This window comes from Pectinophora gossypiella, chromosome 11 (assembly GCF_024362695.1).
Source record: "Pectinophora gossypiella chromosome 11, ilPecGoss1.1, whole genome shotgun sequence".
Lineage (NCBI taxonomy): Eukaryota > Metazoa > Arthropoda > Insecta > Lepidoptera > Gelechiidae > Pectinophora > Pectinophora gossypiella.
Window position 1 is genome coordinate 11,813,496 of NC_065414.1, and position 15,944 is coordinate 11,829,439.

Consider the following 15,944-nt stretch of genomic DNA (forward strand, 5'->3'; position numbering starts at 1 on the left):
CTACGCCACTCCGATTTCATCAGTCATCCCGTGAACATGGCACTTGCAACAGTGTTGAAATACCTGAATCACATTTCCTTGATTTTAGCGCGGTAAGAACCTGGTAACTATTATTTGTTTTAATTATGATTATAACTAGGTAAACCTCGTGGTACTTATGAGTAATGTACCTTGTCAGAAAGTAACGATCACCTAGTTGCTTTCTGACAAGGTACTTGCTAGTCCTTGCGACATACTGGGTCACAGGATCCTTGACCAGCCGTGGGGTTTGCACTACTTTGGTTTCTATACTAGCCTACTTTTTTATGTTTACTTTACATGGACGCATACGGTTGCGGTCTCGCAAGCGTTTGAGATTGAAACGTTTAATTACTTATAGACAAACACACAAACTCCAACTCATGACCGTGATCAATATTGAGATGAAGCCACAAGTCACCAAAAGATAGTTGTAGGTAATATATTAGGATGACAGGCCTATGTGATCCTGACGACCCGATTACTTGGAAAAAGCTCACGGAATTCTTTTCCGTCTTCTGTATTTCTGAATGCATACAACCCGGATGCTTTCAAGGCCAGAGTGAACTAGCTCGAGCTCGCTTCATCTTAGGCCTTGTCAATACCTTCGGGCAAGTCTGGGGTCAAGAGCAAACCCATCAAAGGTAAAAAAAAAACTAGCTAAAGACGCGACCAATCAGCTCGCGACAACAAACACTGCAGGACCCCGATACCAACCCCGGCGCAACAATTTGTCGATTTCCCTTCTAGAGCGCTTATTGTTATCGACCCAAGGTCGGTTAATCTTTAAAATAGAATCCTCTCAAACGACGCTCTCGACTTCTGACACAGATTAGGTAAAAATTACTAGGTAACCCCTGAGCCGAGGTTCGCGCATAACTGGACACCCTCAGGCCTGTTACCCTAAATTTTTGTACTTGCTGAAAGCCCTCAGCGCTCCCCATTTGTTCGGCCTAGTAGTTAATGCCATCTAAGACAAAGCTACAACACTTAAGTCACGTCAAAAAAACTTTTAATGCCTACTTAATTCTAGCAGAGAAAGGCTAAAATTCAATAATAAGTTTCCGTTTCAATTCAATTTTTGATTAATGGCTTTTGCGTGATCACAATTCTGCCAGTATCACGTAAAGAAGAAAATACACGACTAAGTTTCCGTATCGAAACTATAGAATAAAAAAGTAAAAGTAAAGATACTCAATCCCTGTACTATTATATTATATTCCATTTCTTAGACAATGAAGTAAACTAAAGAAGGTCACATCTGTACAAGGACTCTTACATGAGGTCGATATAATGAAGTTGGTTCTTATTATCATGTGTAATGTAATAACAAGAACACATCGGAACCTGTGACGTCACTACTGCAGTACTCTGTACTCCAAGCTGTATTTATATTTATGGCACGATCCTTGACATGCGACCTTAGACAGATTCATTTATACACATAAAGCTATAAGAATAGGGCGTTGCGGGGTGGGCATAGTCATAAGTCCTGCACATCCTCTATAAGATAACCCGCAGCCACACCCCGGACACCTTGTTTTACACAGACACTACACATTGTCGTTATCGTACAAGCACATCTGTAGGTGTAGCAGACCCAACTAGTTGGCCACCTAGTTCCGCTCACATGCAACAGATGGCGCCACATTCAATAATGCAGTCTTCAAGCGGTCGTGAAACGCGATATCGAAGTTTACACAGCAAGACGCATAAATACAACTTCCAACACAACACTGTTGGATCGTCGATCCCTAGTCACACTACCAACTTGTGGCTAGCGGGGTACTATGCTCAGTTCGGTACCCTGAAAAACATCCTTTGGCAGCAGCACATCCTTGCCGCCAAATAGGTATGTGTGACGTCTGACGCCCATACGATTGAAGACTAAAGTAAGACTAAGGGGGATGAGGTAAACCTAGCTCAGCCACTAATGAAGCGGAGAGTTGCCTTTCTATACGTAGTATTTTATTCTGTACTGCAGCTAGACCTCATTGGGTAATATGAACTGCTGTTCAGCATGCTTGACAAGTACATTGATCAAAGAAATAGTTCATCATTTTGTGTGCCATCTTACTCCGTGCGAGCGAGATAGACAGTCCGCGCTCCATTACTCTTTTAATAGACCAAAGTGGCTCCCATCCGGGGGTGAGGTAGATCCCAACTCGCTCGGTGCGGGGCGGAGGGTGTCCCTTTTATACGAAGTATTCTTTATTCTATGATGTTAAGCTAAGTCAAGGCCAATCATGAGTGTTATTAACTACATTTACCTTACTTGTAACTACTACCTTCTATTCTAGGTAACGATCAATAGAGCTCAAAAACTCTATTCAGGTAGGCAGCAAGTTCAAACAGTAACCTTGAATGAAGGTATAGGCGATGTAGCGTAAATAATATATGAATCAGAAGGCTTTTCTGAGCCAAGATCAGATATTCTTCTATTGATATTTTGTCTATTAGAAATAATGGTGCTGATCTCAGTACACAGCATCTAATTTTATTTTAAGTTATATACTTTTTACCTGTTATTTTCTTATCCGTCGAAAAGGAAAGGGACGGGTAATAGACAGACATAAAATTTATGGAACACACGTCATTTTAGGCAGAAATTTTAAAAACCAACAAGGTTTTCTTATGGTGGAGGCGTGCCTCTGCCCGCCACATTAGTTACGCTTACAGGGCGTGACTTTAAGTACGTAATAGGGTTTCACACATTAACGAAACATTTTTTGATATAAAAATTCGTAATTTGACACATTACAAGTTAATAATTTCAATATGTATGAAGCGGCCCACGTTATTTTAAGTTATGAATGAAAACGAACCGTGGGAGTGTTACATTCATTGAACTCGTTTCTACGATTATGATAGAATGGAAATAAGAATCATATAAATATACGCACAAAAACGCCTTATTACAAAACGGAAACTAAATATAACACCGGGTATAAAATTAGTCCACGCTGCGAAAGAAGCCCACGGGTTGTATTTTATATTTCAAATAGATGTATGACCCCGAAACTCGTTACCATGCACCCCGGGTACCGGGACACTAAATTAACGGGACACTCATAATCAACCCCTTCAGGATGTTGAGACTGCCGCGATACCACAGCGCGTCCGGTATGTCCGCGGTTTCAACGCGGTCATGTGCAAGAAAGTGGCATCAGTGATGAGCAGAGTGTGCAGCAGTAACAACACCATCCTACAGGTGATCGGGGTAAGCTTGAGTGTCCTACTGCTGACCACTGGATGGCGGTGTTAGTAGACTAGTTAGTGTTATTGAGATTACTTCACCCCGAACGAACCCCGACACCGACCCCGCCGGTGTGGTCGACGATTACCCTCATTCAGCGCTTATCGCTATCAAATATTCTTCCTCTTAGGCGACGCCCTGAGCCGAGGTTCGCGCCCAACTGGGCACCCTCAGGCCTGTTGTCTGAATATTTTTACCGGGTGAGAGCCCTCAGTGCTCCCCATTTGTCCGGACAAGTAGTTAATGCCATCTGCGGCAAATCTACAATAAGTCCCGTAAAAAAATGTTATTGAGATGTAAATTATTTTTTCTGACATTTAGTAATTTTCACTTTTCGCATAGTTTAATGATACTAACATAGAATAAGTCATATTGCTAACAATGGAATTTTTATGTTCTGAAATAAATTATTTGCATTTGAATAAGAAACACGAGACACGTCCCGCGATTAATTCTGATGTCGTTTACATTACGATTAATGGATCCGTTGTTCGCACCTCGTTAACCTTTGGATTGACAAAATAATTAAGGTTATAATCAAGTCAATATCTTTCCATGGGGTACAAGGAAAAGTATCAAACCAGGCAAGTGCGATTCGGACTCGCCTCATACACAAATAGGGACATAAAAATCATTCACACCCATAATTATGTTTGTGTTTTTGCGTGAAAAGATACAAAAGCTGTACGTCAACTTGTCAAGCAATGCCTATACACCTGTCAATTTAAAGTAAATTATTGGAAAAAAGTCCTATTGGGCTAGTAAGATATGATGGATGATTCCGTTAACAGGACGGGCGCCCGGGCGTCTGTTAGCGTCAACACAAGTCAATTATAAAATTATTGGTTTGACGTTTAGATTTTCTATAATTTTACTCTTTATTTTAAATTGTTTTGAAGATAATTTATTTTGAAAATATTTATATCTTCATTGAAATATGGATTGTTAAGTATATTATTTTTGAAAGATTTCTGTTACAATATTGTTGAAAATATGGCAATACTGACATTCATTCGAATGACAAGCACGGTTTTGGAGATTATGAATAAAGTACTACTAATTGGCGTGTATATACTAAATATAGATAAATTATAAAATTCTGACAACTAAATGAAGACAGATCTAAAAGTAACGAAAAACATTTCTATTTAACTTATTTATGAATTTAATCAAGAAAAACATAATAATAAGTCAAACATTTTATTACATTTTTCATACAAATTCCATAGTAATTTCGTGTTTTGACGTTTAGTAAAAAGTAACTGATTTGACTAGTTGGAAACTAGCCTATTGGAAGGTTGAGTATTATTTGTTCACAAAAGTGACATTGACTTATGGCTTAATAAATACGCTAATTATAGGTAGATTAATATAAACCGCATTGACGTAATTTCGGTAATCCCGGTAAACACTACCTAATAATGTGATTATGTTTGCTAATCGGTTCACTATAGTACGGGATATCCGATTATGACGTCATACGGTTGTGGTTCTGACAATTATCGACGCCAAAGGAAGGCCTTGGTTTAACTAATACATGGGACTTAAACATAGCTGGCGTGGAGTGGGTGTATACAGGGTGTTAGTGACATCGTAACGGAAACATCAAAGGGTGATGCAGACCATGATTCTGAGTTGATATCAAGTATAATTTACAAAAGTATGGAACAGAAACTAATTAAAAAAATACTAAATTTTTCATGAATTTTCCGACAAGAAATTCCACATGATATCAACTCAGACAGAATCATGGTTTGAATCATCCCCCTCAGTATTCGTTACGCTGTCACTAATACCTATACGTTCTCGTACGGGTAACTGTACGTACTTGCATGGAGTGTAAGTGTAAGTGACATCGTAACAAATACTAAAGGCGATGATTTAACTCTTTATTCTGAGTTAATATCAAGTGCGACATTCCAACGCAAAGGTATAGAAATGAAAATAATTTCAAAGTACGTACAAAAACATGGACTTTTCGACGGAAAATTCCACTTGATATTAACTCTGAGTCTGTATCATCATTCCCCTCAGTATTCGTTACGATGTCACTAGCGCCACAGGGTGTTAGTGACGTACTTACTGTTTCTCCTTAACAATAATTCCCTGAAGGGGTACAGGTGTGATGTTATGTTGTGTTGGTTTAATTATATTTAAGGAAAAACAGTAAGTGCGCTTTTTTTGACGTGTCTTATTGTAGATTTGCCGCAGATGGCATTAATTACTTGGCCGGTATAGTAAGTGCGCGATATCAAATAACAATATTGCTTTTCAGATGAATTCCTTTATAGTGACATTTTTGGCCCCCTTTTTCTAACAGGAAATCGTTTCAGCAAAAAGTTTGTTGACTTGTGAAAACATATTTTGGCAAGACCGACCCCAAAGAAACCTCCTTCTATTCGGTAAATTGAATTCGATCAGGGAAACGAAAATGCTATATATGTAATCCATGAAACGTCCATTCTAAGAATAAGAAAAATACCAAAGACTTCCTGGACAATAAGGTTAGAATCTGGAGGTTTAAGGGCCTAAAGCAACACATACATACATAAACTCACGCCCGTAATCCCTAATAGGGACTGGGCAGGACCACAAGTAAAACAAAACAAACAACAAACAAACACACTATGTACTACTAAAGCCTTTAAAATCCTATAAAATTTTCATTCTAAACTTAAATTATTCATTGTACATCTTGCGATTACTTGAGATTCCGTCCGGCTTATCTATAGATAAGGTAAATTAAAATGTAAGCTTTCCTTTAAAGCGCGGAATAAGAAATCCAATAAAAATAAAGTCCATCCAAATCAAATAATAATATATCAAAATGCTTGAAATTGAACGAATCCTTGAGTAAAGCATCTCTACGGGCTCCGAAAACAAACTTTATTGTTTCCTATTTCATACTCGTAAATAATTAATTTAATTTGCCCGAAAATTTTTAACGTGATCAACACGACATTGTGCACGTTTCGCAAGACCCGTGTTGAGACCGGATCTTGGGAAATGTAACACGAGGTGAGACTCGTGCTCCGGTTCAATATCATCTTTACCATAAGGGCACACCGGGCCCGCGCCCAGGCTTCCCAAACTGAGGGGCCCCCGAAGGGCCGAAAATTACTCAGATCAAATGAAACATACTTTATTGCACAGAACTACATTTCAAAAACCAATCGTTTCATACGCGCACGCCGGTTCACAGTAGATCGTACGGAATTTTTTCTAAGGACATCTCCAATTTGGTCGTCCTTCTAGGTTTTCCTCTGCCAGCTCTACCGCCAACCTTCGCTTTATATACTGCTTTCGTAATCCTATGTCTCAATATGAAATAATCGAAATAATCCTAAGCTTATGTACATACGTACATAAATATATACATATTAATAATGTACTTCGTGTTTTTTGGTTTATAAATTAACCAACCAATTATTAATGATATATTTATATTACATTATATATTCGATTGGATTACCAATAATAAATGTGTTTACTTTCCAAAAGAGCCCCAAATTCTATAGTCCCAAGGGCCCAGCACAAGACGGCCCGGCCCTGTTCCGATTACGCCAAAAATAAAAATATCCATCAATCTTATTTGTAATTGGTGTTAGTTTGACTTCTTCACAACAACGTTCTTTACAACAGGCGATCAAGAATGGCGTGAACACGTGCCTACTTATATGATGTCTTCCAGGAAAACCTTGAAATCTACAGATTAAATCTCTTTCTCTTGAATAGGGTAGTTTCCAACTAATCAAATCAGGTACTTTTTACTAAACGTCAAAACACGAAATTGCTTTGGAATTTGTATGAAAAAGCACACTGTGACGTCATAAAAAAACGTGATAAAATGACGAACTTTTTTATTATTTATTTAATAATTTATTGTACACAGGATAACACAGAAACACAATATGACAACATGAGGAGAGACAAAAGGCACAACTTGTTTAGGTGTTGCTTTTTTATTATTACGTCTTTCTTGATTAAAATTCGTAAATAAGTTAAATAGAAAAAGGAAATGTTTTTCGTTCGTTTTATTTATTTATTTATTTATATTTGTCTTTATTTAGAATAATCAGAATTTCATAATTTATCTTGAACTTAGTACACGCCCCGATTGAAGACTAAATTAAGACCGACGGGGGTGAGGTAAACCTAGCTCAGTCGCTGGTGGGGAGCGGAGAGCTGCCGTTCTATACGTATTATTATTCTTTACCTAAAGCACGGATGATAATGGTAGCCCTCGCGTTGCGTTGGCAATGTCGTAGTACTATTATTTATTCTGTGACAGTATTACACGAATCGTCGATGAGAGCCTCACGCGTGGCGAAGGTACCTACCACCGCCGGCATTAGATCTAATATCCGGTAAATGGAAGTACAGATGTGTGGAAGAAGATATGTATTTAACTTATATATCGCTATACGGAATAATTTTAAAGTGCCGAACTCTCAGATTTCAAAGCTACATCTAACTTCCTAACTACTAAGTGATAATAATGTTACAGACTAGATGTTGTTTTCTTTTTATGATGAATGTTGTGTTCACTTGTAATTGGCTTACACAAAGTAAAACTACTTTGTTTAATTATGTTTCTACGGGAGACATCATAAACATGGAAAGATAGGTACCAATATCTATCATACGTTTGTCCATAGGGAAGGCCGGTGCCCAAGCAGTGGGGACTTTAATGGGCTGGTGATGATGATCTATCATACGTATACCTACCTTAGTAATAGCCATAGTCCTATAAATCCTTGTACGTATTTTTGTTGCCAGGATAGAAAAATAAAAAAAGATACAAATAAAAACCAGAATAAAAGAAAAAACTTCCTTCGTTATCCTCAAAGGACTCCAACTTAGGTAAGTAATTTCAAAACTAAAACGAATATTACATTTTCCTTAGCAACAGGCAATCAAGTTACCGCATTTGTAATTCGTACAAAATTCGCACATATGTACAGAGTAGGTATCCGTAAAAAATCCGGATTATTCGGAATAACTATTTCCCCAGAATCCTCATATGATCACTCATCTCTCCGTCCGAAACCCAAACACTCGAGATAACTCGTTTCCACGCGTTGAGGAGATATCAGATTATGTTTACCCACCCAGGACGAGAATTAGGCAAAATTCAATTCTCGGATCTGTCCGAATTCGAACGACGGATTGAAGCTAAGTAACGTAACTTTATATTGAGTTGGGTAAGGTAATGTTTTAGATAGCAGCGCGATTTTCATTTTCTTGATGTAGAGATAATGGTTTGATATAATAGTTGTGTAAGAACAAATTTACGCAATAGTATGCAATAAAAAAAAACAAATAAAGTATATATGTATACTTTATACTTTTACAAAGTAAATATATTTTGTATTCGTCTTCCAAAATGGCTTCGCCAGGCGTCGTGCCAGTACCGGAACATGTAAGCAGGTGTATTTCGAATGTGCAGACAATAATTTGAAACAACAGGTAAACAAGGACCATTCTGCTATAAAGCCTTCTGAAATTTTGATTACTTACCTATCTACGTAAACGTATGAAGAACTTAAGAAGGTATAAATTACTTACGTTTGTCCTTAGTTAGGTATTCTAAATGCTAGCATAAATCAACACATAAAACATACATTTTAACAGAAAAATTAAAACCGTTCCGTAAAAGAAAATATATATATAAAAGAAAAATAAAATAAAAAGAAAAACTTACAAGTCGACACCATTGAAGAAAGCTTAATAAAACGCGTTGCCAAAATAGACGTGCTTATTCAGACGTTCCTGGAAAGAAATGAAATAAAAAAGTAAATAAAAAAATCAAAGAAAAAGAAAATAATGGCTGTGCAGTGACAGAAATGGAATCAAAATAAAAATACACAATTGGTAAAAAAGACAGAAATTGTCGCTGACGTACCTATGTATCTAAAGATTCAAAATCGACGGTGAGTAACTCTGTAATAACATTGCATAAGTATAATTCAAAATAAAATTATACTTAAGTAATTACATAACTTTACAGAATATAAATCTACGCATTGCTACATTAGGAACAAAGAATACAGTTTTGTCGTTTTTTCCTGTTCTATATTTAAATTGTTTTATCTGGCATAGTGTCGGCGCTCGTGGCGTCCGGATGCGGTGTCTGAAAAAAAAAATGCTCCCCGCTGCGCCCGCCACATGCACGCCTGTAATCGGGTTAAATGCACTAGAGGAAATCTAGTTTACGTTGGATTAATGCAGTGATATGTGGTGAAAATATTTTAAACCTTTATATTTTTTTACTTATTCATAATATTATCATCTCAGAAGGAATTAGATAAGCAAGCATAAGTACATAAAATATAATTGAACATTTTTTTTCGAACAAAATTATCCAATGTTGGTCCAAAGTACCTATTCAAAGTGGGTCAGCCTTGTAAACGCTACTTAATTATTTTTTTACATTTCTGTAATAATAACTTTTGTGTAGGCTTCAAATTATTTTTTTTTAAGTACTTACACCGATTTTTTTGGCCTGGAACGCTGCTGCTATCGCAGTATCTGCCATTTCTGCATAAAATTATTGTAACTTTGTATGACTTGTCAATTACCTAGTTCCATTAAAATCTGCGTGATTTATTTCATACTCGGTATGTTATATTCCTTCAAAATATAAGTGTGAATAACAGTGTTTATTAAATAATTAGCAGGAGCCCACGCTTAGTTTGCTTTTAGATTTAGAGAGGCAATAGCGCTAAGTCATACAGCCACACTGTTTATATTACTGCCACTCATTCATACGCTGAATCACTGAACTATGGTGACTTAATCTTGCGTGTTTACTAAAGATTAAAACCTTTTTACTTTTAACCGCCGCACGTTTCTTGATTACGTTTAATATTACCAAACGAGCCCAAACTCGATTTGGTTGTGTCGTTTAAGTACTGAGTTCCTTTGGCTGTCTTCCGGCTCCATCATCAGACCTTGGTTACTATCTAGCACCAAAGTACTCATCTAGTCGAATGAAATGAGCCCAAACTCGATGTGGTTATGTTATTTAATTACTGAGTTGCTATGGCTATCTTCCGACTTCATCATCAGATCAGCTCCATGTCATAATAATATTGCATTGTCATCGGATATACACGTGCATGCAAAATTTCAGCTCAATCGGTTGAGGGCAAGTGCCTTAAAATTGAGTTATAAAATTCCACCCGAACACACAAACATACATACATACATACATACATTGCAAGTTAAATAAAAGCTTGTAATAAATTCAAGAATGTTACATTGTCCTTCAACAAGTTTATCCATGATAATAACGTCAAATAAATGATTCTGATTTCTGATACTGCCACACTTAAGCTGAAAACATCAGGATTCTTCGATCGATGAGCTAAGAACCCACGCATCCCCGAGCTTTCTTTTAGACCAACGTGTTAGGTGGTGAGCCGTATCGTTCTATAATGGTCGAACTAATTGTACTTAAGAGAAATTAATAACTCATCGCATCAGCGGCGCTCCCCGTTTGAAAACTAAGCGAGCGTACACACAGGACCAGCGTCCTAGACCCTCTGTAGGTGCTCTGTTATAGAATGTACCGGATACTGAGGGGGATGATTCAGCTTACGATTCTGAGTTAATCTCAAGTGGAATTTTCATCGCAAAAGTACAGAATTTGACAAAAAAAAACAACAAATTAATAATTATGAATCTGGAGAAGTACTTAAAATTCCACTTGATATAAATCAAAATCATGAGCTGAATCATCCCCCTCAGTATTCGGTACGGTGTTACTAACAGCTGTATGGATAGGTACCTATATAATAGATACGTTGTTTCTTACTAATAAATCCACCAGAACACTGCATGGTGCGTGAGAATATTTCACATCCTCTACCACACGTCTTCATATTGTTCCGGTTTCTGCGCCCGAGTGAGACGTCCGTATCAATTGAGATGCTCGTTATATGTTCAATGTATTTATGTCATAATTTCTCGGATAAGTATAACTCACTTTACGTTGTTGATAATGTGAAAATAGTTCAGATTACAATGTGCATTTTGGTTTCACTATATTGGTAGTGCGAAACAGCAACAAACTTCTTTCTAGGAAGTATTTAGTATTTCCTTTTTAATTAAGTACCTACCTAAGTCGATTGGATTTGATTTTTTTAGCATTTATAAAGCATAAAAAGCACTGTCACCATACATGAACCGCATGGTGACAATGCCCATCTCAGGATTTCGTATCAACAGTGGCTGCACATTATCTTCCGATTTCTTGTGGCTGTGCTTAGCCCGTTAGGGATTACGGGCGTGAGTTTATGTATGTACGTATGATACATTCATTCAAGTGTTGAAAAAAATGCAAGGTTCGAATCGGAAGCCTGTTTACAAAATTAATAATTCCTAAAGTCAACGACTTCTACAACTTTACCTAATACCGATTGAATTCCAGAAATTCTGATGAATTTTCATTTGAATATAGAAATACTGACTTGAAATATGCCCAAAACTTTAGAAAAGTAAATAAATTGTTTGCTGATTGCTAATGAAATAAGGAGGAATTTCTCTTTAACTTAAAATACATAGGTAAGACATGGATATATCGTTCTCACTATTCCCATTAACTTTGAAACGTCTGTAGGTGTGTTAGTTATACATATCGTAATGCGCGGTAAGAATTAGATCCGTCAAAGTACGCACGCTAGTGTTGTGACGTTCATTAGCATAGTGATGTATCCTGGCCCCGATTCCTGGAGACACCGCCTAATTTTATTTTAAGTTATATCCGTCATTTTCATATCCGTCGAAAAGGAAAGGGACGGATGATTCACAGCTCTTAATTTTAGGAAGAATGAGTAAATGAATGTGTCGGGTTATTGACTGATGTAAAATTTTTAGACGGTTGGTTTAGATTTGTGCTTAAAATTGACGTGTGTTCCATAAATTTTTATGCTTGTCGATTACCCGTCCCTTTCCTTTTCGGCGGATAAGAAAATGACAGATATAACTTAAAATAAAATTAGATGGTATTTACAGGAATTAGCACCATTATTAGCATAGTCGATATGAGGTCGATCGATTCTTTTATATATATCAGTTTTATTGGAAAAATAGCTATGCTCTTTAGAGTTTCTACTCTAGTATACAACCAGTAATTGTTAATAATCCAATTGGAGCAATCATCCGCCCATATATGACGCTTACTGCAACAATAAGTCATAAAATTATCAGAAAAAAGTTGCACACAAAGCTGTAAATCCCAGGCGATTTGTCGGAGTAATACAATAAATAGCCTAAATATGTAATTTCCCAACTTTCGAACGAGTAAAACCGTGGGACAGAGCCAACAATACGCAGAGCCTCGTCATCTCGACATCTTTTATAATGGCACGGAGATGGCACTACAATTTAATTAACTCGGCCTATGGAAGCTGGTGTAAATTGGCGTGGGAAGCACCTGTTGAACCTAAATCTAAGAGAAATAATCTCATTTCTCGTTTATGTTAAATGAAATGAATTATTTGACTTTCTAAGAACTACTACCTAGATGAGCGAAGCTGGAAGCTTGTGATAAAAAAAGACAAAAAAAATATGTATTTATTTGCAGTGCTGCTCAGCGATTACATTATTTTAGGTGCAGGTGTCCCCTGTTAAGTTAATATAAACCTGTGTCAGGAGACACCGCTCTTCTTACTTAGACATGTACAGTTATATAAGACGCGGTATTACTCACCTGGCTGTATTTTATGAAGCTCGTTTCTCAGGAGTGTCACAGAGGTTACTTAAATGTACTTTTCGAATCCTTATCATGTATGTAACAAAAATACAAATCAGAATAATTTATTCGTGGATTAAACTTGTTGAATGTTAATTTTACATTTTTTGAATCGACGTCACTTCGCAAGGTGTTATGGCTGAGAAGAAATGACGGAGAAACAGCAACACATCTTTCAAATCTGTTACGTGGTTCTAGTCGACTTGACTTCGACCAAGAACGGTAACCCGCAGTGTAGCGACGTGGTGAACTAGGCTCCATCTCACGATTAAGATGAAGGCTGTGCCTATCAGTGGTACGAATCTATATCTGGTATCTTATAGTTTAATAGTAAGTAGTAGCCTACGGAGCTCTAAAAGTGCCTCGTAAGTTGGAACAAAGTGACACGTGACTGTGTAATATTTGAGCTTCAGTAAAGTAAGTGTTAATATAAGCTTCCTGTCACGAAGCTAACGAGAATTGATGTGAAAGTAGCCGAGGCACCTGGAGTCAATATTTCAATACGACCTTGATATAACACTTGATGAGTTCCGGGAAGTGAGGAGAGGAAAATTGACGATACTTAGAACACTTGTTAGTACGTTACACAACACTCTCACCCTTCTCCTCTCTCTTTCAACCACTCTAAATATGCCAAAGAACGACTTCGAAGAAAAATGATGTTATTTGAATTTCGTCATCTATTTTACTATTCATGAGTGGAATTTTAGTACTTATGAAATTACTTTTAATTTTTATGAAATTCGGAGTTAGGAGTTTTGGCATGCCTCGGAAAGTCATAGAAAGAACGCTCTAGAAACTGGATTCAAATTTAAAGTCTAAATACTTGAAAGCTAAGTCATTACTTTAACGTAACTGGCGAGGAGTGGGTGAGTACTTATTCCTGCACCGTACACCTCTGCCTACCCGTTCGGGGATACAGGCGTGAGGCTATGTTGTAGTTGTAAAAGTTGATAGATACTATAGTATGTGGCGAATTACGCTCACGGTTTATGTAGATTAGATTTTTATCCATCGTAATAATTTCAATTATTATTAAGTTAATTTTTAATATTCATGACGTAATAATATTATTTTGTTAATTTCCGAACGTTCCTTTTAAAGTATCATATTTCTGAACGTTCGCTGTTTGACATTACATAGAGCGACTTTTGAACGCGCACGCAACATGTCGTAACTTGTCCGCCTTACCATAACTTATGTTTTTGTCTAACAATTTAAAGAAAATATAATTACTTTACACCAAGCCGTTTGCTGTTTAAATCTGAGCCACCATCATACACAATACCATCAAGAACACTATCCAGAACATCAGGACTACGATTCCCAATACACCAATTTCGTGTATTGGGAATCGTAGTGCGTGCGCGTTCAAAAGTCGCTCTATGTAATGTCAAACAGCGAACGTTCAGAAATATGATACTTTAAAAGGAACGTTCGGAAATGAACAAAATAATATTATTACGTCATGAATATTAAAAATTAACTTAATAATAATTGAAATTATTACGATGGATAAAAATCTAATCTACATAAACCGTGAGCGTAATTCGCCACACCACCCCCCACGGAGAGAGACAAGTTAGTCTCTGAACAACTTAAATTTAACACGTCTACCAGATCGTGTGGTATAAGGCACAGGCTCTGGAGAACCAGGAGGAGAAGGTGGAGAAGGAATCGGCGAAACCATGGCCGCAGGTGTTGGCTGAACTGCAGGCGCGGGAGTCAGCTGAACGGTAGGTGCAGGAGAGTCTGCAGATACAGTAGGTGATGGCACAACTAATTCGCTGGAAACGTCGGGCAGTATAAAAGCAGGTTTGACTCGATCAACGCTAACCGTAACGTTTTTGCCCTTGAATAAGATCGTCAAGGTTTTCCCATCAGTGGCCCTATCAATTACTTGATGAGGACCAGTGTAAGGCGCTTGAAATGGGCGACGAACGGCGTCTTCACGAAGATAAACGTGAGAAGACGTAGCTAGGTCCTTGAATGTGAACGAGGTCTTTTCACCATGCCGAGAAGCCGGGACAGGTCGAATGTTCGACAAATGTCGCCGTAGTGATACGACAAAGTCAGCGGGGTCGTTTAAACTACCAGAGCTGGGTGATGAGACCAAGAGTTCACCGGGAAGGCGCAGTGTTTCGCCATACAACATTTCAGAGACGGAAGAACGTAAATCCTCTTTAAAAGCAGTACGCATCCCCAACAGTACGAGAGGCAGAGAGCTTAACCATTCGCCACCATGGCACATGATAGCAGCTTTCAACTGCCGGTGGACGCGCTCGATCATACCATTCGCTTGTGGATGGTAAGAGGTGGTTCTGATACGCTTCGTGGCAAAAATGTGCATCAAACGTCGGAACAGATCAGACTCAAACTGAGTACCTTGATCTGTTGTGATCATTGAGGGCACGCCGAAGCGAGAGATCCACTCTCTCACGAGTGTTTCTGCTACCTCTTCCGCCGTAATAGTCTGCATAGGCCAGACTTCAGGCCACCTGGAAACTCTATCGATTGCGGTTAAGCAATAGCGATAACCTTTGCAGGGGGGCAGAGGTCCAATAATGTCTATGTGGACATGCATGAAGCGGCCGGTAGGGGTATCGAAGGTGCTAAGTGGAGCAGTGTTGTGCCTCGTCACTTTGCTGCGTTGACACGCATCACAAGTGCGAGCCCACTCCCTACAGTCTTTGTTAATAGACGGCCAAACATAGCGATCAGTCACCAAGCGAGTCGTGGCTCGAATGCCGGGGTGGCTAAGACTGTGTAATTTGTTAAAAATTACACGGCGCAAATCTGGAGGGACGTAGGGACGAGGCTTGCCGGTCGAAGTGTCGCAGAGTAAGGAAATGCCCGTGCCAGGGACGCTAACTTTGGATAGCATAAGGCTGGAATTATCCAGTAGTTGGGTCA

The 15,944-nt window shown here is 38.1% G+C and overlaps 1 protein-coding gene across 1 annotated transcript in view; it reads right to left on the minus strand.

Annotated features, from left to right (window-relative positions):
• Positions 1–15,944, minus strand: part of LOC126370621 (tumor necrosis factor, alpha-induced protein 8-like protein 2 A) — a 70,647-nt gene that overhangs the window by 31,461 nt on the left and 23,242 nt on the right. Inside the window, exon 2 of the mRNA XM_050015586.1 lies at positions 8,979–9,046. Coding sequence (XP_049871543.1) covers positions 8,979–8,991 — 13 coding nt within the window. The 5' untranslated portion in view covers positions 8,992–9,046. The remainder of the gene's footprint in view (positions 1–8,978; positions 9,047–15,944) is intronic.